At 41.9% G+C, this 26,736-nt stretch overlaps 1 protein-coding gene across 15 annotated transcripts in view; it reads left to right on the top strand.

Annotated features, from left to right (window-relative positions):
- The window catches only part of ptprsa (protein tyrosine phosphatase receptor type Sa), a 278,016-nt gene that overhangs the window by 196,845 nt on the left and 54,435 nt on the right, over nt 1-26,736 (top strand). For 8 of the 15 annotated variants that reach the window (XM_074634605.1, XM_074634606.1, XM_074634609.1 and 5 more), the window contains 8 exons: nt 357-626; nt 782-1,363; nt 2,164-2,300; nt 2,416-2,560; nt 10,308-10,628; nt 12,791-12,984; nt 14,871-14,897; nt 16,045-16,162. In XM_074634605.1, coding sequence (XP_074490706.1) covers nt 357-626; nt 782-1,363; nt 2,164-2,300; nt 2,416-2,560; nt 10,308-10,628; nt 12,791-12,984; nt 14,871-14,897; nt 16,045-16,162 — 1,794 coding nt within the window. The remainder of the gene's footprint in view (nt 1-356; nt 627-781; nt 1,364-2,163; nt 2,301-2,415; nt 2,561-10,307; nt 10,629-12,790; nt 12,985-14,870; nt 14,898-16,044; nt 16,163-26,736) is intronic. The other 7 variants (XM_074634614.1, XM_074634612.1, XM_074634611.1 and 4 more) reach the window with 2 other exon arrangements.

The following is a 26,736-nucleotide window of genomic DNA, read 5'->3' as shown; positions in this document are numbered from 1 at the left end:
AAGATGAGAAACTCGTAATAGATTTTTGTGTCTTTAATTGTGCTGTGATGGGTCAAATATTGGTCAATGGAACCTTGTTGCTATGAATCGTTGCTTTATTGTTAATCTACTTTGTTGTTGAAGCAGTTCTGTTAGTTTAGTTCCTTCTCATTATTTGTATATTATTTATGTTTTGAAAACTTCTTTTACTTTGTGTTTCAGTTCACATGTACCATGTTGAACCTTTTGTGTTAATTAATTCCTTGAGAAGGGTCCATTTTCATCGGCCTCTCTTGTTACCTCTCTCTTTCTCTCTTTTTTTTTGACTCCCTTGCCCTCTTTTGTCATCCTCTCCCCTTCCTCATGCCTCCTCCCAGTCCGGCGGGTGCCTCCTCGCTTCTCCATTCCGCCAACGAGTCAGGAAATCATGCCCGGCGGCAGTGTGAACATAACGTGCGTGGCGGTGGGGTCGCCCATGCCTTACGTCAAGTGGATGCTGAACTCGGAGGATTTGACGCCGGAGGACGAGATGCCGGTGGGCAGGAATGTTCTCGAACTGAGCAGCGTCCGTGAGTCCGCCAACTACACCTGCGTGGCCATGAGCAGCCTCGGCATCATTGAAGCTGTGGCGCAGATCACCGTCAAATGTAAGAGATAACATATACACATATAAGAAGAGTCTGAAATGATGTGCAGAAAACCGCAGTTACAGTGTGTATTGATGTAATATCCTTGGGGCATTGTGAGAGAAGTTTTTAGTCACTGTCATGACCAATTCCATCCTGTTTTGTCACCGTAACAGCTCTCCCCAAGCCTCCAGGTACCCCTGTGGTTACTGAAACCACTGCCACCAGTGTGACCATCACCTGGGACTCAGGCAACCCAGACCCTGTGACGTACTATATAATCCAGTATAGGGCCAAATCCCCAGACAGCAAGTTCGAGACAGTGGACGACATCACCACCACGCGTTACAGCATTGGTGGCCTCTACCCCAACACCGAGTATGAAATCCGCGTCTCAGCAGTCAACACGATCGGCCAGGGTCCTCCCAGTGAGCCAGTAGAAACCCGGACTGGTGAGCAGGCCCCTGCCAGTCCACCGCGAAACATCCAGGCCCAGATCATATCCCAGAACACCATGATGGTGCGCTGGGAAGAGCCAGAGGAGCCCAATGGGCAGATCAAGGGCTACCGCGTTTATTACACCATGGACGACTCCCAACCCATGAGCCTCTGGCAGATCCATAATGTCCAGGACAGCATCATCACCACTATCCAGAGCCTAGCTCCTCAGGAGACGTACACAATCAAAGTGCTAGCGTTCACCTCTGTAGGAGACGGACCCTTCTCAGAGCCAATCCATGTCAAAGTACTGCAAGGAGGTAAGGATATGAAAATATTGAAATATTCTTTTCTTCTCTTGGTGTCGTTGAATTTCCTGTCTGTCAACTTTACGTACAATAGGCACCTGTGTAATGTTCAAACCAAGTTAGTTTAAGATACAGAAACGGGCAAATGCTACATATGTTCTCCAGCCTTTTTCTGCTTAAGGAGAGAAGACTTTGACAACCAAAGAAGAACTCCTGCAGCTGTTTTTGTGCATCTGCAGCACATTTTCTGAAACTTTAGACTGTGCCTGCTGCCAAAGAGACAAGTGTTCTCCCCCGCTGTGCAAAGTTCACCCACACATCTGCAGCCTGTGCAAATGATGACAAAAGTCTGTTTGATCATGGCGGTCTGAGAGAAAAAAAAACAGTCACATTTGAGAAAGAACCAAAATCTGAGAACTCACCATCAGCTTGAGCAAAATGACTCCATCCATCGTTTTCCTATAGGGCAAGGAGGCACATCCAACTTCAGATGCCCTACAATAAGTAGAGCACTTTGTACCATGCTTTCCACTGGGGCACAAACTTTTGTACTTCCCTATAACCTTTTTCTCTCAATTTAATTCCATCTAATCCTCTGCCGTTTTATGCCAAATCTCATTATGCTCATCATGTTAGTGTGTAGATAGAAAATATGCTCACTGAACAGGAAAAAAGTACTTCATTGACACATTCTTATGACTTTTTTCCCAATGGTAATTGGGCAGTACCCCTCCCGTGTGTATAATATTAATTCCCATGTCTTAACCAATTTCTGGTAACATTATCCTGCAACAACGTCCTATGTTCTTCAGTTCCAGGTCAACCATCCAGATTCGAGGTTGGTGCTGTGTCCGACACCAGCATTGAACTGACCTGGCATGCCGCCTATGACAAAGAAGGAATTGTAAATTATGAACTTCGCTACATGGAAGGCAGTTTTGGCACCCAGGTAAGAATTTCGGTTCCTACCTTTTGCACTGAGAAGTGTACGCCCTCCTTTCATGATCCAACATTACATTCCTGTGCAACCATTTTAAATCACTAACATTACTCTCCATCGATAGATGAAGAAAACATTTGGACCCACATCTTCATTTGTTGTGGAAAACCTCCGCCCAAACACAGAGTACCACTTCTCCCTGGCAGCCATCTCTATCAAAGGCATTGGAGCCTTCACCAATGACATATCACAGAAGACCTTGCAAGCCAGTATGTAGCCTTTTATTCAGTTTTCTCTCCTGTTCTCTTTGTGGGTTGGATAAGAAAGGGATTTTCCCCAGTGAAGCTGTTAAACGATGTTATGCTTTTACTGATTTGAATTCTAACGAGGTTATGTGCTTTTTTCCTTTTACTGGAACTTTAATTTTCTCTGATGTCAACTGCATCATCACCTTTGAACTGTGACTGTGTTTTTCTCAGACATGATCAGGGTTCAAAGCTGATTCAGAAATAACGAACTACATAACAGTCTGACATTAATGCGTTGTTGAATTCTTGCTATAATGTGTTTTTTGCATTTGATCTTGATTTTGTTAACCTCAATACAGCAATATGACTGGTATTTTCTACCTTATGCTAAGCGACAATTACACAACGAATGGTTTGTTTTTGAGTTAAGGTTGAAATTAAGCTACAAGAAGTCACTTTTTTAGGGTTTTTACTGCACTTTCATTTTAGAATTTATTTTCTAATGTGACTCTGGTGCCAAATATGCATGCAGTGTACACAACACTTTCAAACAAATCAAGTCTACATGGACTGACTATTGTGGCAGTTTCTTTATTTCCCTTTCACTTTTGTTCATATTTGCTTTTCCTTTGTCAACAGCAAGTGCACTTTCTTCCGTGTGACAGAGACACAAAAAATGTCAGCTCTCCTCTAAGACCGCCAAGGCTCTCGTATGAACTGTATTCAGATCGGGGAATTTGGGGTTGAGTTTAGTCATCACAGAAAGAAAAAAAAAAACCCTATCAGTATTCGCATGCCCACTGCCTGAATGTATTCCAGTATATCAGTTCTGCACTGATTATTTTATTTTACAGATGGCAGGAACACAACTGAATAATTTAAACCAGCCAGCTAAAAATAACAGGAGTGATATAATAACTCACAAGCTGCAGAGAAAGAAAATACACACAGCTCATCCAATCAAATATCCAATAGTAGCTTAAGGACTGTTGGGATGACGGGGTATGAAATTTGTGTCTTTTGGGTTTACACAGCACACAAAGATTAACAATGATGTTGTGCGTTGACATTTAATAAATTAATGGTAAAGTACATGTAGCTGGATTCAGGGGATTATATAGGGACTGGTCTGAGCCAGTCGTTGTGGATCCTGCTGATAGTCATAGGCATGTATATATTCCTTTACTGGGACATAGGAGAGCCATGGCGGTGGGAGTAGACCTCTTTTAACACATTTTCTGTTTCTACCAGTGCAACTTGTTGGATGTACCCCCCATCTGGGCTGTGGGGGCTTTGGAACAACCACTTCACAGTTCTTTTTTTGGCACTGCTGGGCAGCAGAGCTACACAGACAGTGCAGAGTCACTGAGGAGAGCGCCAGTTGCATGCAGCATTCACTCCTGCCCACTGGGGGTGCTGCTGAGCACCTATCACTGCACCCGTTGATCTTTGATAAGTCCAGGCATGAAAATACTTTATGTTCATCAAGCCCCATTTCTGTCTTGGCGTCTCTCAAGTGTCTGTACGCATCCTCACCTGTCGATGTGTGTTTGTGATATCCCTACCTCTGTTTTTTGCATTTGTTCTTGATCGGTAAAACTGCAAGCTGATTAGATTGGATACACTCCTCTCCTCCTCTTACATCACCCTGTTCCAGCTGTGTTTCTCTCTCTGCCACTTGTTCCCCCTGTGCAATGGAACAAAAGCTCTCCTTGGAATGGCTTGACGTCTCCTTGCTCACTTTGTGTCCTCTTCCTTTTACGTTTGAGTCTTTTGAAAAAAAGTTTTTGAGTTTTATTTATTTATTAATTTCTATTACTTTCTGGGTTATCCAAAATAATATTGGTTTGACATCACTCCAAACAGTAGCTTGCTGCTATTTCCATCTCTCTGTTGGGTTCTTGCATGAACCCAACTCCACTACAGCCACAAGCAACTACAGAGCAGACAGCACTGACATAGCCTCGCCCCGTTGAGCACATACTGGGAGGAAAATAAGTCTAACTGATGGCTTTTCTCAAGGCTCTACTCGAGACCAGGGGCTCTTACTTTCAACTGCTTCATCCATAAAATTACAGTGGATAGAAAGGATAACTATTTGTTGATGTTTTTGTCTGCCTGAACACCACAGAAATGTGATACTACTGTCATGGAAATGAGGGTCAATTTATGTTCGGATAAGTAATCAACTTAATAAATATGACCCACATGCTGCAACCTGGTCTCATGGTAAGGTGTATAAATAGCACGGCATTACACGGACGTTGCCCTTGTCATGAGGATGCATTCTTGGCTATTCGCGTGTCATTTGTACGCCACGCAACATAACTACGTCCGCAGTTAGAATTAGGCAACAAAACCACTCAGTAAGATTTAGGAAAAACGTCATGGTTGGGCTTAAAATAAGTATGTAAACTAAGTAAAATACGTACCGAAACAACATAACATAAGTAAGGAAATCAGGTCTCAAACATCACTAAAAAACACGTGACTAACGTAACTTACAAAACAAAAAAACGGTCTCAAACACGGGTCTCCTGTTTGAAAGTCCTGTGTTTGTTGGACCCACCCACCATAAGCAGTCTTTCCCACTTTTTATTCTCATCACTAGCTCTGAGCGTAGCATATTCACGCAGATGCATTTACATTACAGTCAGTACAGACTACATGGCGTACGAATTACACACCAAGAGCAAGAAAGGCGTTCTCTAGATGCCTTGCGAATTATCGTGTCATTCATACGTCCCTCCGTGTGAACAGGCTGCCCACATAAGTGCTCATTTCCATGACATGATTATCAAATACTCTTTGGTGAGGTTAACAGCCATCTTTACCTTTTCTATCCATTCTACTTCTATGGTTGCACCGTAGGCCTCATTGTTCCTGGTCTTTCTCAGACAATGCTTTTTTTTTTTTTTTTTAAATGCTTTTATCAAGAGTCCCTTCTCAAGCAAGTGTGCGATACATCCATTGGTTTCTCTCTGCTGAGGTCAGAAAAGTCACCGACTAAGTCAGACGAAGCAAAAGGTTTCCCACAACACAATAAATAACTTGATCTTTTGGATCCTTTGAGGTAAGTGATTGTGTGGTTTAGGGATTCAGTCTGCCGTAACCCTTCTCAAAGACTTTCAACATAATAATTCAATTCACCGTTGAAGTGTTTTTTTTCTGAAACACCAACAGAGAACTGGAAGCATAGAGTAAGCAGTCTTTACACATGACACGGTAAAATATTAAACATGACATGTCTGCTGTTTGGCTCCTCTTACAGGTCAGGAATAGCAGCATCCAAGTCAGTAAAGAGCCCTGTGACATATAAAGCTGTAATTGAGTGTATTCCCGGGGCAGTGTAACATAAGTTTAAACTGTCAGCCTTTTGGGAAAACATCAGACAAAAACATATTGTATAAACAAAGAGCACATAGGCAACACACGATACACACAATGACCTCGAGTTCAAGGGCTATAAACTGGCACAAGCCAGACTCCCGAGTACTGTACGATCACACACACTAAGAAAAGCCCTCCACATACACAGTAGAGTAGAATAATCTCACACCCTCCACTACGCTATAATGAGGAAGCCTTATTTACTAGTTGCTTGACTGAACTCACTGCACAGATTAATGACATGTTAAGGAAGGATCACAAAATACACAAAAGAAAATGAAATATGCTGCATTAAAAAATAAAAAAAGCCTATGCCAGTTGGATTCTTTCATCCAAAACCCATTACAGAGCAAGGACTGCGTACAATTTTAATATTGTTTCATTGACTTTTGGCATTGTTAGTGCCATGTTCTACTCACAGCGCTAAAGAACAACTTGGATTTGAAGCCAATGCAATGTCAGGCAGACTGAAACCCTTTTCCACTAAGTAAGAAGAAAGTCAGACAACATGATTTCCCTGTTTGCTTTATTGTCCATTATCTGTGGTACAAAATGTTCGCAGATTGTTGAAGTTTGTGCTCAGTCCTAGCAGCATTACCAGGGGCTATTGTCATGGGGACTACTCTGTCAAGAACTCGTGAAAAGTCACTGTAAAAAAATCAATAATTCTCGTGGATCTCAGACCTTTGATTTGATTCATCATGAGTGACGCCAAATCACTCTAAAATCAAAGAGCATCGCAATCGTTTCATTGGCTTTTCTTGGTCAATATTACAGCAGGCTGAAAAAATTCACGAGATGTCACTGGCGGCAGTAGCCCTCATTCAGAAGCAAGGCCTCTTGGGGTATGCTGTCATAGTCAGACCAGGTTGAGAGACCGCTTTTTGTGAAACCGTTCAGACGTGGCCGGAGTGGGTCCACAACCCGAGAGCTGGGAGGACTCCCAGTGTTCTTTTAGCCGTTACCCAGTTGCAATGGCGTGCTCGCAGGACCTAAGACGGACCCTGGGAGTGGGTGTTAGAGGACTGCAAGGCCCCAGAGTGGCAGATAAGAATCCCATTTCATAGCGTCAGAATTAATTTCATGCTCCGCGATGAGCTACGAGCCAGGCCCTTGGATTGTCAGGCTTTGTTACACATTTAGATTATACCTAGAACCTGCCAGTAGCCAGTCAAGTGCTATCTCTCAAATTAAAGTGGCAGATTCTAAATCCTTTGTATTTAGCCAAACAAGCAGTTTAGCCCCCCCACTTACTGTAATTGCAGGAGGTTTTTAGATATATTGGAATATCTGTGAGAGCCACAGCGTGGCCATTTGGCATCGTGGGGATTAATTCCATAATGATCTATGAACATCCTGTCATTCCAGGCTTGTAATGAAAATCAAATGCAGACATGTGCGTATACTCTGATAGCAAAAAGCACAGGCTATGTGTGTCATTTTAAGAGGTGACAACAGACATTGAGTAATGGCCTGTGTAGCTAAAGAGTGTGTGTAATTTAACACTGAAAGCACTTTTAATCTGAAGGTAGTCATGACGATTAGGTATGCCACCCAGTACTTGACATTACACACTTTACACCCGGAGCTCTTAGTCATATCACAACAGGCTAAAAAGTCAAAGAGAAGGATATGAATGCAGACATGACTAATTATTTGTCAAATAGCATTTATGAAACTCTTTCAAGGAAGCTTCAAAAGAACCTCAAGTGAAGCATTAGCTGAGTTTCTTCTTTTGTGGTCGTATAGTTCTTCTATCCATAATCCCACCACTGGCCTTCATGGGATATGCACTTTATTAAAGCTGCGCCTCAGCCAGTCTTAAAACCGTTATCAGGCACGAGGGTGCCTGTGCACTGCGATAGCCCGGCCCCTGTCAGATTCGCAGCCCTTTTTTCCGCGCCACAAAGATTGAGAACTGAGCAATCATTCTTGATGTGGACAGTTTTGCAAATACAATATGAGCGGGAGGAAAGAAGCTGAAAGGCTCAAAATCCAGTAAGACCGTAAGTAAATAAGCACATTGGACACAGAGAAGGGTTTGGGAACTGTGGCTGAGGTCCTGCCCTATTTGTTGTGTGCTGGAACATTCAGTCTTCACTTCACTGGGAGGAGGCCCTTTTTTATTTTATTTTATTTTTTTAAAGCTGTTCTACCCAAAGTGACACTGCAGTCAGAATACTGTCGTTAAACTTTTATGAATACAGAAATACAAGCTTTCCGTCTTGCTGCCTCTATTATTGTGTCTTCTCAAAATGGCTTTACGAAGATACATAGGCACACGGCTATGAAATGGGATTTATTTGAGCAAATTTTTAACACAGATGGTTGTCACGGCCAAGTGTAGAAGAATAGAATATCTTGGGAGTGGGTTTTTCCCCTGTGGCTTCCCCTCTCACAGTCTTGTGGACCCTCCGGCCCAAAGATACATGAGTATTAAACAGCCCCGGCGACAGCACGGAGCCAACTCTCTCCCTCTCAATGACCCCAAATTGGGTCCAAAACTCACTCTCAATGAGTCAAAACTAAAGAAGTGATTTACAGATTGGAAAACGGGGATATATTTCAACACTTGCGGTTGCTTTCTGAGAGGGAAAGTGTTGCAGCTCACTGACTATAGAGTAAGCACGCTCTGTAGTCAGGTGCTGGTGGTAAGAAAGTCTAAAAGATTTAGTATTTGTGGGAGTCAGGTACGTATGATGCAAACAATGCTTGTGATTTCTTTTTTGTTTGTTTGTTGTTGTTTTTTTACAAGTTAAATGTTTTTCTGTTTATGCTGAGTATCTTGTTTTTTTCATGTTTTCTCCTGAGTTGTCATTTTTGAACCTTAACTGTTGTTGTGGTTCTTTCTTTCGAGTCACCTGGGTTACAAAGAAATTCATTTCCCAGTACCCTCCTTCAGCTCATCATTTATTTCTTCAGCCTTTGTTTCTGGAATGAGAACATGCTGCTTGTTTCCATGGGTTTCATTTGAGTTTGTTTCCTAAGTTGCTGTGTGTTGAACGCCCTTTTTTTCTGATGGTATTTCATTTTAGTTTTTCGATTATTGTGCTGTTTTTTTTTTTTTACCTTACATAACAAACCAAAAATGTAATAATGAACTAGGTTTGTCACACCAAGATGGACGGAATATATTCTCATACAAAACCAGGAGGATAGAGGAAACCCGACTCGGATAGAAATATTTTCATACATGTCCTTTTATCCGTATAATACCAAACTCTGGATGAGAAGTGAAACGTTTTATCGCTCCCTCACACAGCACACTCTCTGGACGAGCACAAGCTGTGTGTAAGAGCTTGGCACAGATTAGAAGCGAGAGGCACTGAATTTGATTTAGAAAGTTCACAGATGTGTAGGTTTTAATATGTTTTGGAAGAACACTTCAGACACAAATAACAGCCACCGTGTTGGAAAGCTTTTATACTGTTGCAAATTAAAAAGGACAGACTACACTACCTCCCTGCTACTGTAGCTTATACGTACATAAGAAGAAATAACTTGTTTGAGCTTAATTTGACTGAAAGTTCTGGTGCAAAATTACAAATGCCTTGTTAAATCATGCTCGTTCAAGGGGAGGTGGATATGACAATGTTTCCCAGAAATCTTTATCAATTGGACAAACAATGTGTATTAAACATAATTAAAATATATGCATCTTATTTTTATGCTTACTTTATGGACATGACGGTATGTTATTAATCCTCATGTGGATAGCTGAGTGGCTTAGTGGTTGCAATTATTGCAGAGACCCTGAGGGGGAAAATTAGTTTTTTTTTTTAGTGCTCCTAACTTACCTGGTTGTTAGTTTTTAGTTTTTAGTTTTTAGTTTTTAGTTTTTAGTTTTTAAGGACTTAAATCTCAGCTCTGTGTGCGAAAATAAAATACACAATGGATATGTTCGTTCCTGTCCGTCTGGCACTGCACCGTGAAACGATCAGAATATCGAGTACAGGCTTTAACAAGGATGACATGAGCAAGACAGTGCAAGAGCATGATCAAGGGTAGTGCAAAATTCAACACCATGAAGCGTTTGATTCTTCTTAATGGCAAAAAACAACCAGAACCCGTGCTTGTTATCCCACAAGGGGAACCATCTTGATTCATTATTACACAAGCTCGTGCCATTGTCCTTTTTATGCCTCTTATGTTGACATTTGCTTGATGATTGTATTTTTTATTTGAAACATATTTTGCCTCCGTCTTTTTTTTTGCATTTTTTTGTTTGTTACTCTTATTGCTTTTTTTTATCCTTTTATCATTTTCTTTATCTCTCCCATCTTTTTATTTTTTTGTTTTTCACCCCTGCCTTCCCCCCCTTCCCCCGTCCTCCTCGTCCTCGACCCCCCCTTCCTTCCTGTCCTTTCCGCCTCACCAGAGCCCTCAGCCCCCCCTCAAGACATTAAGTGCAGCAGCACCAGCTCCACCAGCCTGCTGGTAAGTTGGCACTCCCCGCCTTTGAAGAGTCAGAACGGTGTCCTGGCGGGGTATAGGGTGCATTACCAGGTGGCGGGCCCGCCAGAGGGCGGCGGTGACGACGGGGATCCCGCTGAGGAGCCCACAGTCCCTGCCTCTGAAGAGCAGGTGCTGCTGCAGCGGTTGGAGAAGTGGACCCAGTACCACATCACTGTGGCCGCCTTCACTGTGATTGGGCCCGGCCCTGAGAGCGAGCCCCTGATCTGCCGCACAGACGAAGACGGTACATGAATCTTTGAACTTAATGTAGAAAGGAAGGTATTAGTATTAGTTAGATGGAGAGTGTGCTGTTGGCTGTGGATGTTTATGTTTGTGAAGAAATTGTACATGCGTGTGTAGTACATTTCCATCTTACAAGCGTCCATTAGAAAGTGTTATAAATTCTAAGCGTCAGAATACATTTCCAAATACACTAAATGTTGTCTTGGCAGAATGGTTTTCGGAAGCATACCGACATCTTTGTCCACAAGTAACAGGACCACATGCAGCTGCATCAACCATATGAAAGGAAAACACTTAGAGGAGATAACACACTTGGGAAATCAAGTGTGTTGCTATTAAAACATAACTAACCAAATGTAATTCATAATAGCTGCCACATCCCATATCCTGCCTCTATCTGTAGGCTTTTAACAGTATCTCATTGCTCAGCTGAGAGCCATAAGCATTTATGAGTGCTGCGCACTGCGAGGCCATATCGGTCCGTGCATTTACGGTGGCAACTGTGGGTTGGAGGTTAAACCAGCAGGTGTGTGTCCACTAAGGTGGCAATTCAAATCCCTGCACTGCTGGTCATTTGATAGACTTTCCTCTACATGTGCAACCACTGTGCACCACTTAGGCACAACAACTAGATTGGAAAAGACAGAAAGGCCAAGATGCTTGTAAAAACAACCTCAAAAAAATATACAGCTATGTTGGATAGCGGAAAATAAATGACAAAGCAGTTGAACAATAAAATACATAAACTGACAAGTAAAGATGTCGGCATGTCGCAGCACATCTGAATCATTGACGGATGGCTGACATTGGCTTCGATTCTCCATGATCCATTTCACATCCATTACCACATTTAAGCATTTTTTTCTGACACTGATGTACAACGAGCGCCGTAACAGTGGAGACGAGCTTAAATTGTCACCATACCTGTTTTAAAAGACACCAGTATCAGGAATCGCAGGGTTGAAAGCCACGGTGCGCTGACAACAGCTATAACACATTTTCTGGTGTCATTACGATAATAACGTGTGACAGAGAAGTGCCGGCTAAAGAAATAAGAGTCAGGGCTAAAAGGTTGAAAAGATTTTGATAATAAACAAGATCGGTGCATGGTCCAGGGGGAGAGGTGGGGGAGGAAACGGGGATGTGATTTAGGGGTGAAGAAGAGCACTTGAAGTGTTTGTGGACGAGAAAATGGAAGCAGTTTGAGTGGAAGAGTTCTATTAATGGCACATCCATCTCGGGAAGGGCCGGTCCGTGGCATGTCGAAAGGCCTGAAGCAAGGCCTTCCATAAAGGGCTGTCATTATGACTGAGAGTTTCCCGCTGATGGCGGACAGACACATATTGAAAAGGTGGAGGAGACAGGAAAGTGGTGGTGGTGGTGGTGGTGTGTGCGTGTTGGATATGATTCTGCAGGAAGACTGAGTGTGTTTGTTGATTTGATTGTCATTCTTGTTAGTTGTTGGTATCATGAATACTGTATGTGTGTGCATGTATGTGTCAGGAGCTTATTACTGTCATGACACAGTTTTATGTGCCTCATTCTGCATTGCTCTTAAAAATAGTGTGAAGGATGTGGAGCAATTCCACTGAGACAGTACTGGGTTTATTGAACGTGTTGAATGAAGAACATCTACTTTTCCACATTCCCACTAATATCTGAAAATGGTGGATCAAAACCGCAATTTGCCAGCAATAAAGCGCAGCAGGGAGGATTTATTTTTGTAGGCCAAACCAGAAAGTTAGCATCGCCCTGGGTTCCCTCTACAAAAAGCCAATGGGATTTTTCCATTGGGTTTCGGATTATTGAAGAAAATAAGCTCTGTGATAAACAAACGGTTATGATACGTAAAATAATCTCCACGAATGAACACCACTTTTATGAATTTTGAAGCATTAATGCAATCTCCAGAAGTAAAAGGCTAACGTTAGGCTGTAAACAAACTACACTTCATTTAGCCACTTGTTATCAACCGCCTCTTTTAAGACACGTAAAAGCAAAAATTCACGAGTGAGAACCCATCGACTTCGAGACGAGGGAACCGGAAGTGCTAAAATGGTAACTCATTTGCGGGTTTTAGGGCTCATTCCTGCAACACTCTACACACACCCAGCACAAATTAAAAATGATTCTGATTTGAGTTTTTTGTTTTGTTACCCACAGTTCCTGGGGCTCCTCCAAGGCGAGTGGAGGTAGAGGTCCTCAACTCCACAGCACTAAAGGTGATATGGCGCTCCCTGACGCCAGGCAAGCAGCACGGTCAGATCCGTGGCTACCAGGTTCACTATGTACGTGTGGAAAATGGCGAGTCACGGGGCCTGCCCCTCATCAAGGACGTCATGCTGGCCGACGCCCAGGTATGACCGTCTCTCAGTTATGTCACACTATTTTAAATTCCATCTCAAAGCATGCTTATACCACGCATCAGTACCGGTCAAATATGCCCAGGTCTGCCTTTGAATCTATTTATCAATCGTGATATAAAGAGACAATTCAGCAGATTAAAACAAAACAGTTACACTGATACAATGATTAAAAACTTCAGTGGACATTTCAAAGAAACGTTGTCCAACTTTGTTCCCTCACACAGACTGCAAATTGTGTACTTTATCTTCACTGTTGCTTTGCAAATATTGCTACGAGTATGGGAAGCGATATGGGTGCTCTTCCCTCTTGGATTTCATTTCATATTGCTGTAATATTCCTTCCCCTCAGCCCACAACAAGAACTGTAATCAAAGCTTCACTCATCTTGTCCTCCCTCCTCTGCCTCCATGGCTTTTATTAGGGATGTCTAGACCCCTGCTTTATGGCAACATCTGCCATGAAATGTCTGATTGTGTGCTTGTATCAAACGCAAAGACTCTAAGAAAATGCTGATTATAGCATTCCGTGCCTGGAGGGGAAGAAATGTAAAATTGGCATGAAAACATTTCACCAAAGTCAGCCTCCACTGACAGCTAGAATTGTAATGGAGCCCTGTGTGATGGCCTTTTTTTTCTTTTTACAAAACTTGTTGGAGGAATCCTGCCAAAATGAGACTTTTGTGCACAGTAGCAATCATCCAAATGGAAATGATAGCCTTGAAGCAATAGGGTAAACAACACAGAAAAAGAATAGTTGCATGCAATTCCACATATTCTTGGAATGAATGGATCAAAATCTATTTTTTCCGCATGAATGAAGGGTCCATTTAGGCAAAATGCCACCAGCGTCACGTTAACATTTTTGGCATTTAGCTGACCACGAATCCAAGAGTAGAATGAGCTTAAATAACTTAAATTATAAGCGATGCACGCACCCAGCAGTCAACAAAGAATGCCGGGCAAAGATATCTTTTTAATTGCATATTTTTGTTAGTATATTTTAAAATGACATCATTAAACCCTTAAAAGCCACACATCACTACTGGCTGTAGCTATCAATGATTTAAAGGGGACCTATTATGCTTTTGTGTTATTTCCATTTCCTTTAGTGTGTTATATAGTTTTATTGTGCATGTAAAAGGTCTGCAAAGTTACAAAGCCCAAAGTCCACACCAAAGGGAGTTACTCTCCCCCACAGGAACACTGCTCCTGAACTGCCTGAAACACCTTTCTTGAAGTCCCGCCTTTTCTTCCGTAACCTGGTGATGTCACTAAGTAACACATTTGCATAATACCTGCCTAGCAGATAGTTTGGCACGCCCTCAAACAAAGCTAGCTAGAGCAGTGCTGGAGCGGAGTCCAAAGGATTTTGTTCGGTTGACAAATCACAACAGAGTGGGCCGGCTGACCATTCAGAGCAGACTCGGCTTAAAACAAAGCGTTTCGGACAAACGGTGAGAAGAGGTGTTGCAGCACAGCCGGTATGAGATAAATAAAGCATTTTTTTAACATTAAACCATGTAAACATGTTCTAGTAGAAACCCAAAATACAAGTATGCACCTGAAAATAAGCATAATAGGTCCTCTTTAAAGTAACACTATTGTTAGCTGCACAGTAGCATGGTTAAACATGCCCCACAGGCAGACCTATACAACTCTCAGCCTTGTTTCTGCTGCTCCTCATAACCTTCAAACAGTTTCTCTCTCTCCTGACCTCACAAAAACCAGTGACCTATTTCTGATACCGACCCCCTTCTCCCAAACCTCTAATGCCCCCCATCTCTCACAATCCTATGTCTTCCCTTTCTTTTCTCTCTCTTTCTTTAAAAAAAAATATCACTTTCTCTCCTGCGCTCTCCTCTTTGGCGGGGGGGTTAGTGGGAAACGGACGATACAGCTGAATATGTGAGTACGAAGTTTCGCCTGAGTGCTTTGTGTAGCTGACGGGGTATAAACAGTGGGTATTGCATCAACCTGGTTGGATTCGCAGTCGACACAACCCCTCCAATCTTTATTTAATAAGTTTGGATAACAAAGTGGCTCAGAAGTTTCACCTCGGCTGTCTGGCCTGCCAACCTCCACCCTATCTCTGCACGCCGCCGCTAAGGAAAAAAGGACAAACTTCTATTGCCGGCTAGCTTTCTACAAAATGACGGCTGATGCAATATCCACTGCCCACTGTGCCTGGAATGCTAATGCTACTTGTGTCATGCCGTGTGTTGATACAGTACGTGTTGTCTTGTGCTCTGGTGGTGTGTGTTGTTTTTTTTACTTTTTCGTGTGCGTGTTTATATTATTTAATTTTCCGTGTGGTGCTTTAGAATTACTGTGCTGCCCTTTGTATCTCTTTTATTGGAAATATTGAGACAGTAGTTTTACATAACGTCCATGTATGACGCTTGAAACCTACTGCAGAATCCTCATCACATCTCCGATGATCCGTCTAATTGTACCCTTGTTTTGAACCCAGATTTGAAACCCCAAGCCATCTGCATTACGTGAATACCATCTCAAGTACAAGACAGTACTTATAGCTCATTTACCTTTATTGACCTCTCCCATCCTTCTGCCAACCGGCCTGTTAAAAACCTCATTCTGCATTCGTTCAAACCCGCTCTCCTGAAAGATTCATTAGAATTGATCGGAAGCCTCTCTTTGAAGAGGACTCAAGGAAACTTAATGGCCGAGGTAAAAACTGCCAGCGAATGGGGCAGGATGTATTCAGCATGCATTTATCACAAAGTTAAGTTGTCGATTGGAATATGGCTGAAGGAATGAGGGGGCTACTTCCCATTTACATACCTAATGTCCCTCCTCCACCTCGCCAACTGTAAGGATTTACTTAATGGAACGGTCTCCTGTTACACAGGGGGGAAAACATTACATTTAATGCATGCCTTGTGAGAATTAATAAAGAGGACCAGGAGACACTTCACAACGATTAACATCCTGCAGAAGGCAGTTTGAGCTGCATGAAGGGGGGTCAAATCATCAAAAATTCAAGACACACTTTGACATTTTCCTGTCCCTGTCTCTTCGCTGTCTCCCATAGGAAATGGTCATTGGAGGACTCAAGCCAGACACCACTTACTCCATCACCGTGGCAGCCTACACCACCAAGGGGGATGGAGCCCGGAGCAAACCCAAACTGGTGGTGACCAAAGGGGCAGGTCAGTACGACGATTATTTATTTATTGCTTTATTTACAGAACCTTTGTTCATGCAGCAATAAAGGTGGCGTATCACCAGAGGTCCCACGATACGATATTATCACAATACTTAAGTCACGATACGATCTTATTGCGATTTTAAACATTTTGCGATATGCAATAAAACATATTGCAATTTATTACCTTTTTTCAGCTGCAAATTATGCAGTTTGACAACATCTGTTTTATCTAACAAGATACAGTTTTGCTCTGTTCATCTCAGAGTTTTTATTCACATATCTTAAGGTCAGAGGTCAAGGGCCCCTTTGAAAATGGCCATGCCAGTTTTTCCCCGCCAAAATTTTGCGGAAATTTGGATCGTTATTTAGCGACAAGCTAACATGATTGGTTGGTACCAATGGGATCCTTAGGTTGCTTAGTTTCATAAGATACTAGTATCTTCATTCTAGCTTTAAGACTGAGCATGCTACAACCTCTGAAAGACAGAATAGCGGCCGGATTGTTAAGAAGTTAATAGTTTATATAATAAAAGATCGATACTTGACATCCGTGTTTTGATACAATATTGCCACGTAAAATATCGCGACACTATGCTGTCTCGATTATTTGCCCCTCTCTCCCATAGGCTGAAGGAAACCTTGCTCAGGAGTTCTTCATCATTCCCATCCAGCTGTTACTGTTCAGCTACTATCTCTGTATTTGATTAAAATAGAGAGGACTCTCATTTACAGCCACATTGTTGTGCGTTTAACTGATCCAAACCTGATCGGAGGATTCGGAAAAGACAGACGTGAATAAATGCAAGAGTTTCTGATACGTAATCAACTGCATTAGGCATCCTTATCAGAGGTGTGTCTCATGTTAAGACTTTTGCTTCAGAAATACATAGGACCGCGACTAGTTGACTAATTGATCATTTTGGTCTTAGTTGACTATGATTTCTTAAGTCAATTAGTAATTTTTTATGTTTTATTCATGCTGAATGACTTATTTCCAAGAAACATTTGAGTTGATCTCTGCTAAACGCAAGATTTAAAGTGGTTCTTTTTGTGTGATTCTTTGTGGAGAAACTCAGTTTTACAGATCTGTTGATTAAATCAACTAATCGATTAGTCGAGTCAACAGACAGATTAGTCGACTAAGAATTTCTTTGGTCAAAGGTAGCCCTAGAAATACATATTTTTGAGTTAACAGTTATTTATACTGATATGTTTTTTCCAAATGAAGCATTCTGAGGTATATCTGGATTCAACAGTTCAGTCTGTGGAGTTGATGTTTGCTTCTACAGTACCAGGACAGCATTTATCATTTGAATCATGTTCAGAAGACCGATTTTTAGAGATCAAGGAGGTTGTACGAGGTACGTGGTAGATTTTTCAGACAGATTATGACAGCTTGAAAACCCCTGTTGGATCGTTGGTTTGAGCTTTAAGGATAAAATACTGGAGGCTAAATGCCTGCACACTACAAAGCCTTGTCTTCTTCAGTTTTCTCCCTTGTTACCACCGGTAGGCACACCACTTTAACCGGACCGCTTGAGCCTGTTTGGAAGCTCTAGCAGCTTAGTTACCATGAACATGATCTAAACCTGTGCGGCTGGCTGCCTGAGAGTGTGAAAGCTTTCCTTGAGAGAATTTTAAGGCGTCAAGCCAAGATAGGAGCGTGCTTTTGTGTGAGCATCTGTGCCCGTCAGCTTTGGGAGGCTTCAGAGAGCCAATATGTACACAACTGCACACATACTTATGTATACACACATACACATGCCTACATACTTACCTAGAAGTCACTCACACATACTCATGAGCATGTGTAGTCTCCACTACCGGTCACACATATACAGTATATGCAGACCCATGCTGTGGCACAATTATGAAACAAAACACACCAATAGATACACACACACACAATGCATTATTGCAACCCAACACACACAAATTCCCCAGATCCTGACCTGTGTGTGTGTGTTACAGGTGTGAAGGTGTGTGACGCTGCCAAAGGGGCTTGAGTGAGTGCTGTCACTCTCCATCCTCCTGTCAGGGCCGGCTGACTGATGTGCCAGTCTAGCGCACTCTGTCTGTCCCTCAGAGGGAAAGCATCCCCTTTTCATTATTGAAGTGTAAAGAAATGGTTTATGCCAGGGGCCCAAGATAAATGGAAAAGGGGAAGGGGTAAGAGGTGGGGGGAAGCCTTTTTCGGAGGTGAAGTGGTTGTCTTTCTTGTTCTGAGGGATGATAGGATGACCTAGTGCTCTCAACCAGTGGCCCCCTGGTTGGCTTCAGAGCGCCATCTATTGGGTTGCAGAGGTACTGTCAAATGGTTAGATTAAATACAAATTTAGTTTTTGGTAATTTACAAAGCTAGATATTTTTTATGTGCTCAAGAACTCACACACATTAAAAACATCAAATTAATTTAAATCCATAATTTCAATGACCAGTTACCACGCCAATCACGACACATCATCAGACAGACCTTTTTTTTTCAACGTAACCTCAGACAACGGTTCATATAATATCTTACGAAAAAGTTATTCCTCCTTTTTCGTTTGTTTTCCCACCAATGTCGAGCAACACGTGTCAATTTCTGCTCGTTTCATGCATCCAGTCTTTTTAAAATAAACTTCTGTCTTCACAGGAAACAACTTCCTTAGGTTTAAGCAAGAAAACTACTTAGTTAGGTTTAGGAAAAGTTCGACTTGGTTAATATTAGGCGACAAAACTACTTAGGCAAGAAAACCTTAGTTTTTTGGGGGGGGGTTGTGCAATTAATTTGCGCGTCAATAAATTTTTTCAAACTGTTGTTTTTGTACTTTCACACAGAACGCGAATATTACAAGGTGAAAAAGCGAAGGGGCTTTATTTTTAGAACAAGGTTGATTTTCTGAGCTTTCGCACCGCGTATAAAGGCATCAACCAATCACGTTGTGCGGAAAGGGTTGAGTTGCGCCTATCTTTATGAAACAACACGGATTCTCTGTCCGAACCAGGACGGCAAACTTTATTGCTTCTTTCAACCTTGACAAAGGCAGCGCAAATCACTCCAATCCTTCCGTTCTTACCTTTCACAATAAAAGTCCTAGATTTATAATATTTGTAGGCGAGTATTTTCGTGTCGTTAATTCATCACGCCCCCGTTGTGTAAAGGCCTTAAGCTAGCTAACATTCCCTCGGATGACATTTGAAAAAGCGATGTGGGATACAACCCTGCGCCGCTAAAAGCTCCAAAGTGTGTGGTGAGTAAATATGACCCTGAATACATTAAATGTGGATTTATAATGGCAGGCAGTGATGCAGAGTTGAAAGCACAGTGTGTTGAATGTGGTGAAATCCTGTCAACTAAAGCGCTAAAACCATTGAAGCTCCCGAGACTCTTAAACACAACGCACCCGGGATGTGTTGGGAAGCCAAATGAATGTTTCCTAAGGAAAAGGAATGGCTGCAGGCACAACAGAAAGTCATCACAACATTAACAACTCAGTAAAAAGCCACTTGAAAGTTAGCCGCGGTATATGGTTGCTTTTTCTCATTTAAATTTTAACAATCAGAAGTTGGCCATAAGTTAAAAATAGTTGATAACCTCTGGTCTAGTGAATAGCAGGGGACCCACTGGTTTTGGGATTTTTGAAGTACCATGGTATTTCCTGAGGTCTGTATCAGGCAGGGAACAAAAGGGATTTTTTTGTGTTCTTCTTTGGGGCTTAAAAAAGTGCTTACTTTTCAGAAATATGCCCACATCTTTTTATGTCTCAGGTTTTTTTTTTCCCTCCAGAGCAACCTCAACCTTAGTGGACAGCTTCAGAGCATCTCTGAGCTGAAAAACAGCAGGAACAAATGAGACAAAATCATTCAATTTCACATTATGATTACAAAGTCATAAAGCCCTTCTTAGGACATGCTCATTTTAATTCACTCTTATACTCCGCGACCTGAATTCCTAAAATTTAAATATAAAACATGTGCTACATTCAAGTACTTTTAATTCTAATGACAAGGTACCTAATTGAATACACACTGAAAATGTATCTCAACATATGTCAGATTATTAACCCAGATATAGTATATTGTGCTTCAACATCTGTGATCTTCGCCATACAAACTGACGTTTAAATGTCCTCTGCAAAACAACTCTTTCAATTCAATTGGTTTACCCTTGTATAAACTCACTCATAAACAAAATAATAAAAATAAATCTACAACATGTATGTTTTTGCATGTATGCACTTTTAAAACACACTCATAACTTATGCAACAGCTTTTATTTAATTTTTTTAGAGACAAGCATGCAATGAAAGTGAACAGTTGCCTCCAGAAACTATGACATCAGAGTCTTGTTCTTTTTAGGAAACATAAAGGCCTAAAAAGTGACATCAATACAGAGCATCATGACAAATAGAGCATGTTTTAGTGCCACTTAAAAGTCGATTCACATTAATGGCGAAGTCTTTTCATCTTCCAGACATTCCAACAACCGTCTCTGGAAGTTTGGTGTGTCAGAAAGTATCCAAAAGAATCTATCTCACGATTTTGTATGTAGGATATAAAAACAAGTAGAGCTGTGCACCTATCTGTGAGTCACAGACAAACAACATTAATTCTGTGGCTGGAGCAGTCTTTGTTTGCTGAATGAAAAGCCAGGTTTGAAAAGCGCCTTTTCATGATTCATACTTTCCATACTCCTGCTTTGAGGAACAAACTTCACCACGGCCACTGTGAGACAAAGTTTTAGAGGGGACCAAAAGGAGTCTTTATTGACAAAAGATTACAATGCTTGAGTCTGAAAATGTTATTCTGCCATCCCATCTGCACATTGTGAAGTTTGGCTGAAAGGAGCATCAACCAATAACCAGCCTTTTTTTATCTTCTTTTCTTGTTCAAGTTCAAGTGGAAAATATATATATATATATTGTCCTCTAAGAAAGTTTTTTAAAAACTAAGTACAATGAACCAATCAATAAATTGAAAAGAAAATGAAACAGCATGTTACAAAGACATAACCCTCTATAGGTAGCCTACAGTATAAACTATAAAGTGGGTTACCCAGCGCCACTAGCTCTCCTCTGGGCCTAAATCCTAAAGAAACGTTATAAAAATGTAAGATTTGGGGTATGCCAAGTCAGAGAGGGATGCCTCAAGAGGATGGCTGATGTGTTTGTAGATCCTCATTAGGGAGGAAGGACTGGCCATCTAATGGGAAAGCACTAAAAACATAAAATAAAGGCTCGTGAGTGAAGACGAAATACCAAGGAAGTGCCAACGGTCTGTTAAACCTGCAATTCAAAGCTCTATTTGGCAACTTTACACACAGTATCGCTGGCTCCAAAAGGCAGCAAAAGGTATGTGGAAGATTTAAAAACCAGAAGTCATGAAAGATAATGTTGATAAACCATTTCAGTTTTATACTTGTTAATACTGTACAGTATATACAGTACTGTATTCATGTTGATAGTGCACTATTTTGGCAGCTAGCATTTAAGTTTTACTGCGTATCATTTTGGAAGTTTGTGTTTGTAATTATGTGAAGTTGTTGGCATTATTCATTAATCATATTGCAAGTCAGAGTGGATAGAAACCATAGAGGTGAAGCCAAACACCTCAATCGCCCCCTGGTGGCTGGCTGCAGTTTATGTCATAAAGCCCGCCTCTTCCATGTTAGCGGATGGGATGTGGGCCAAACTAAAAATTCAAAATACATGTGAAATACATTTTTACCAAAGATGGTTTCTGTTATTTTAGGTAGTTCTCATCACGCTGATGAATGTTCAAGTGTTCATTTTTTCTGATAAGTTTGGTTTTAAGTCTTTTTTTTTATGCTGAATAAAAAGCTTGATAAAAAAAGGGGTGAATGTCATGATTGACAGCTGTGAGTCTCTCTCGCTGCGGCCGTGCTCGGCTCGCGATTGGTGCGGGCGGGTGACCTCGATACAGCGGCTCCACCGCCCGATCACTACTGCGCAGACTCTGGCTCCAAATAACGGCCAAATTTCAAGATGGCAGCTCCCCTATCCGGGATATTTTGGCGTCACTTCTGTACAGCGGGAGGAAGTGGAGAGTCTAAGTTATATACAGTCTATGATATAGACTCAGATGAACTCTGTCACACTGTTGTTAGACAGGCTCTGAAAGGTATTAGTAGGGTATCCTGCCCTTGTAGTATCTTGACAGCTTACAAACTCCCGTCCCCCGACTTCACAGCACTTTATTTCGATTGTTGCATCCTGTGAGAGGATACTTAGGGATGCATGTGTGCACACTTAAAAGGGTGCGGATACTTATTCTGATGCTGACTGCAGACAGCTGACTTGTTCCCCTCATTGCATGTTCAGTAACTTCCTGATTGTTATTTTTGTCCAGTGAGAAATCATCATCTCTTTCTTGTCTCTTGCTCGCTCGCTTCCTTAATAGCTCTTGCAGTCCAAATGGGCCATGTGAAATTTGTTGCAAATTTAACTCCATCGCATTTCCTACCATACCAATTACTCCCCTCCATGAACCCTTACCACGTACACACACACACACATACACTCCTTCAGTAAGCTGCCTAAATTAAAAGCAGAAGGAAACGAAGATGGGAGTGCGATGGCTTTGACCTTTAAGGTTAAAAAAGACCTCTTATCCCCCACATGTCCTTAAATATGTTAAGTCTCCTTAGGCAGGCTGTAGCCACATAGGTTAAACAGGGGGAGATTTATTTTTCTATTGTGAATGAGTACAGCTCAAAGCATCTGAGGCAACAGATCCTTAAAAAGGGCATAATACAGTGTGTGCACTATGTCATTTGCACACAAGCAATATGTATTTTAGTTAGTTTGTTTTTATGTATATGTTGCTGCAAGTGTGCACAAGAGGTAGGAAATGAGAAGGAAACCTGATCGCCCTTTTCTCAATCAGGCTGAGTTGAGTGTCAACAGCAGGCTGTTAATACTGTGGCCTGATGGGAAACGTGCCGCGAGGCCTACAAGGAGGGATTGAGCCAGGGTCGTCCCTGAAATGGACTTAGAGAGAGAGAGAGGGACGGAGGTGGTGGAGGAGGTGGAGGAGGAGGTTAGGAAATGAAAAGGGGGATTGGGCAGTGTGCAAGGGGAGAAGTGGAGAGATGGGGATAGATTAAGGGAGAGGGTCGGGGGGGAGATGAACACTGAGGAGAGGGACAATCAAAATGTCCGAAAAACCCCAGAATCACTCATGTACACACACACACACACGCACACACACACACACACACACACACACACACGCACGCACACAAGCACACACACACACACAAACATTTCTGCCCCTGATATCCCTATAGGGCCCTCTTTGCAGCAGATTGCTCCTTGTCCCCAGTCACCTTCATCATCCCTCATTCACTCATTTTTCACCCCCCATCGCCATGCCCTCATTCTCTCTCTCATGACCCTGTAGCCACACACACACACACACACACACACACGCACACACACACACTCTTAAACAAATACACTGTACACACCATGAACAACTCCACCTCCCCCCCAACACCAATCTGCTGTCGCAGTACCGGTGATCCTTCTCCCCCCCCCCCCCCACTGTTTTAAATGTACAAATATTAAAATAGTTTCAGGGCCACAAAGGTTGCAGTGGATACATTTGGGAGCCTGTTGAGGTTAGAAACAGATATTTAGAATGGAAACACACACACACACACACACACACACACACACACACACACTCAGGATCATTATCTCCGATTCTGTTTCCTTGATTAGCGGTGAGCATGAAGGCAGAGTGGGCTTTTAAATGACACCAAGCTGAGCTATAGCATGTAGTCGGGGAGTATTAGGAGCATTCGTCTCACCCAACCCTCGGCGCCCCCGCCTTTCCATTACCGGCAACGGCTCAGCTGACTAGCCACCATCCACCCACCAACCCCCCGTCTTCCTCTAGCAACAGCCCTCAGAAAGAAGACCATTAGCAAATGGAAATGAATAATACGAGCAGAGGGAGTGGACTGTGTAGAGTGGATTGCTTTGTGTTTTACTACGCGCACATTAAGACTTGCATCTTGGCGCAGGAACATATGCTATATGTAGGCACATGTACACACACGCACAATGATACTATTCCACTGAGAGGGAGTACTTTTGCCTCAGACTTATGTCGGCTCCTCCAAATTACTTCCAGGCTGGGCAAGAAGCCAAATAGCCCCGTGTGCAGGTGGAATGGTGATATAGGAGCTGGAGCTGCAAACCAGGGCCGAATACATACCATGAACACATACACGTGCGTACACAATGCCCATTATGCACAAAGATACACACACGCAGATGTACAAAAAGACATAAACTGTAAGAAACAGATGCTGCGATATAAATTCATGTACAGTAATTAACAAACATTTGACGTATAATGATGAAGACGGCAAATGTATCCATAATTGTGGCTGCTTAAAGATAATGTGAAATGTATGTTGCACATTAAACCAGAGTTAATAATTTGTATTCAGCTTATTCAGCGTTTTTAATTTATGCTGAGAAAGCTCTCACTGCCAGGACCAACCAATTTGCTGCCGACCCAGTTGGCAAGCAATTTTGAATCATAAATCTTCAGACAGAGCCAATCTTCACACCAATGGTCTCACAATCTCATGCAGGGGCATCAAATTCAATTGGTAATGGTAAATAAACAGACAGTGTTGTTTATATCATTCATCCAGGTAATACAAAAATAACAAATTGCGATTGAGTTTGTAACAGTTTTGTAATATGTAACCTTTCATCTGTAATGCTGATCCTGAGTTTAATATCTAAGGTATCAATATCTGTTGTTCAAAATGTCTTCGACCTGAGATCTTACACTTCAATTTGGTTATAGAGTCACTTTGTTCACTACATTCACGAGGCTCAATAAGGAGATTGGCATTAGCAGACTCTACATAAGAGCAAGAAGACCTTCAGCACACAAAAAACACACACAGGTCCACTGGCTTAGAAAGATCAATAGAATATATTTATAAAGAGTTTCTGTTCAATGTCATTTCTCAGAAACACTTCCTTTTTTTCCTTAACTGAAGGTTTCCCGTTTCTTAGAAACTCAAATTAATTCCACTCGACTCAAATTTACCAACTCAAATTTAACATGGGAATAGAATTAGAACCGAATAAATGTACAACCAAAGAATTACATTAAAAGTAATTCAGTTAAATGTACCCTCTGTTCAACCCAAATTGGTTCAGTTATTATTTCTTAATAGCCTCTGTTTTTTTTCCTTTTGAAAGTCCCTTTAAGGTTGTCAGTCAACCTTGCGGCCTCTTTTGAAAATACCACTTTTTGGCCCAAGGCCCGACAGTGTTAGTCCTGACGACACCTTCTCTCTCAACAGCCACTCTACAGATTGGCAGTTTTGTCTTTCCGATAAAACTGCCAGCTGCACTCAATTTCATCTTGGAAATATTAGGTTAGAGATATCTTGTTTCACCTTACTCAAACTAAATGAGCTTCTGTCTCACGCTCATGTCTTAGCTGCATTTTCTCCGGTAGCTGAAGCATCGAGTTTGGCATTATAGCCGTCGCCATCTTGGTTTTTGGTTTTGGGTGGAGCTAAGTACAACCAAACGCTGAACAAGCTATTTTTAGATGACCAAAATGTTACAATTGACTTTCATGAACTGAAAACACACTGTGAAAGAGTTAAAGGTCTAAGATGAAAACACGGACAACTCCCAGATCGGACAACGCCATGGTAGCGACCTGTCAATCACAAGGTAGCCACGCCCTAAAGCATACCCTGCTTTATGGTCTATTTGACTCTAAATGGGACCATAATTTACTAAATGAACATCATGCTGTATTGAAGAAGACTTGAAACTAGTGATTGAGACCATAAACTCATGTTTACAATGTTTACTGAGGTGATAAATCAAGTGAAAAGTAGGGTTATTTCTCATAGACTTCTATACAATCAGACTTGTTTTTGCGACCAGATGAGTCGCCCTCTGCTGGCTGTTAGAAAGAATGCAAGTTTAAAGGCACTTCCTCATTGGCTTCACTTTTCAGAGCTGAGGTTGCCGCTTGAGGACTAGTGGCTTCGCTGTGGGCTGTCGCATAGAAAGTACCCACTTGCAAGGCGTTTATGGAACATTTGTAAATTGGGGTTACAGAAAATAACAATGGGTTACCAGTACATCACTAACAGTGTGAATGTCTGCCTTTGTATCCTCGCTTATATTTGCGAGTTATATGTCCTGCCACAACCTTGTATGTCTGAGAAAAGAGGGACGTAGATGAGTGAGTCAAGATGGAATCTATTTACAGAGAGGTGGGGCTCAAGTGCGAATCAGCCACACTCATCTTTCACAAAGCTTTGATGGCAACTTGAGAACTGAAGGCTTCCCATAACCGCTGCTGCCTCTATCACACTGATGGGGCCTTAAAAGGAGAGTTAAGATGAGACGTGTGTCATCCATAAGAGCAGCAAAACTGGGCCACTCTGAAGAATGGTGTCTAGACCCCGAGCGTAGATCATCCATTTTACAACAAGAGATGACTCTCACAGCTGAAAGAGGCACTGTTCTCTGCTTAAAGTTTTAGTGATGCTTTGCAGTACCGATTTTGGCT

The sequence above is a fragment of the Sebastes fasciatus genome, chromosome 5, assembly GCF_043250625.1.
Source record: "Sebastes fasciatus isolate fSebFas1 chromosome 5, fSebFas1.pri, whole genome shotgun sequence".
In the NCBI taxonomy this organism is placed as follows: Eukaryota; Metazoa; Chordata; class Actinopteri; order Perciformes; family Sebastidae; genus Sebastes; species Sebastes fasciatus.
The sequence above is the reverse complement of the archived record's forward strand: the minus strand, read 5'-3'. Positions and strand labels throughout refer to the sequence as shown.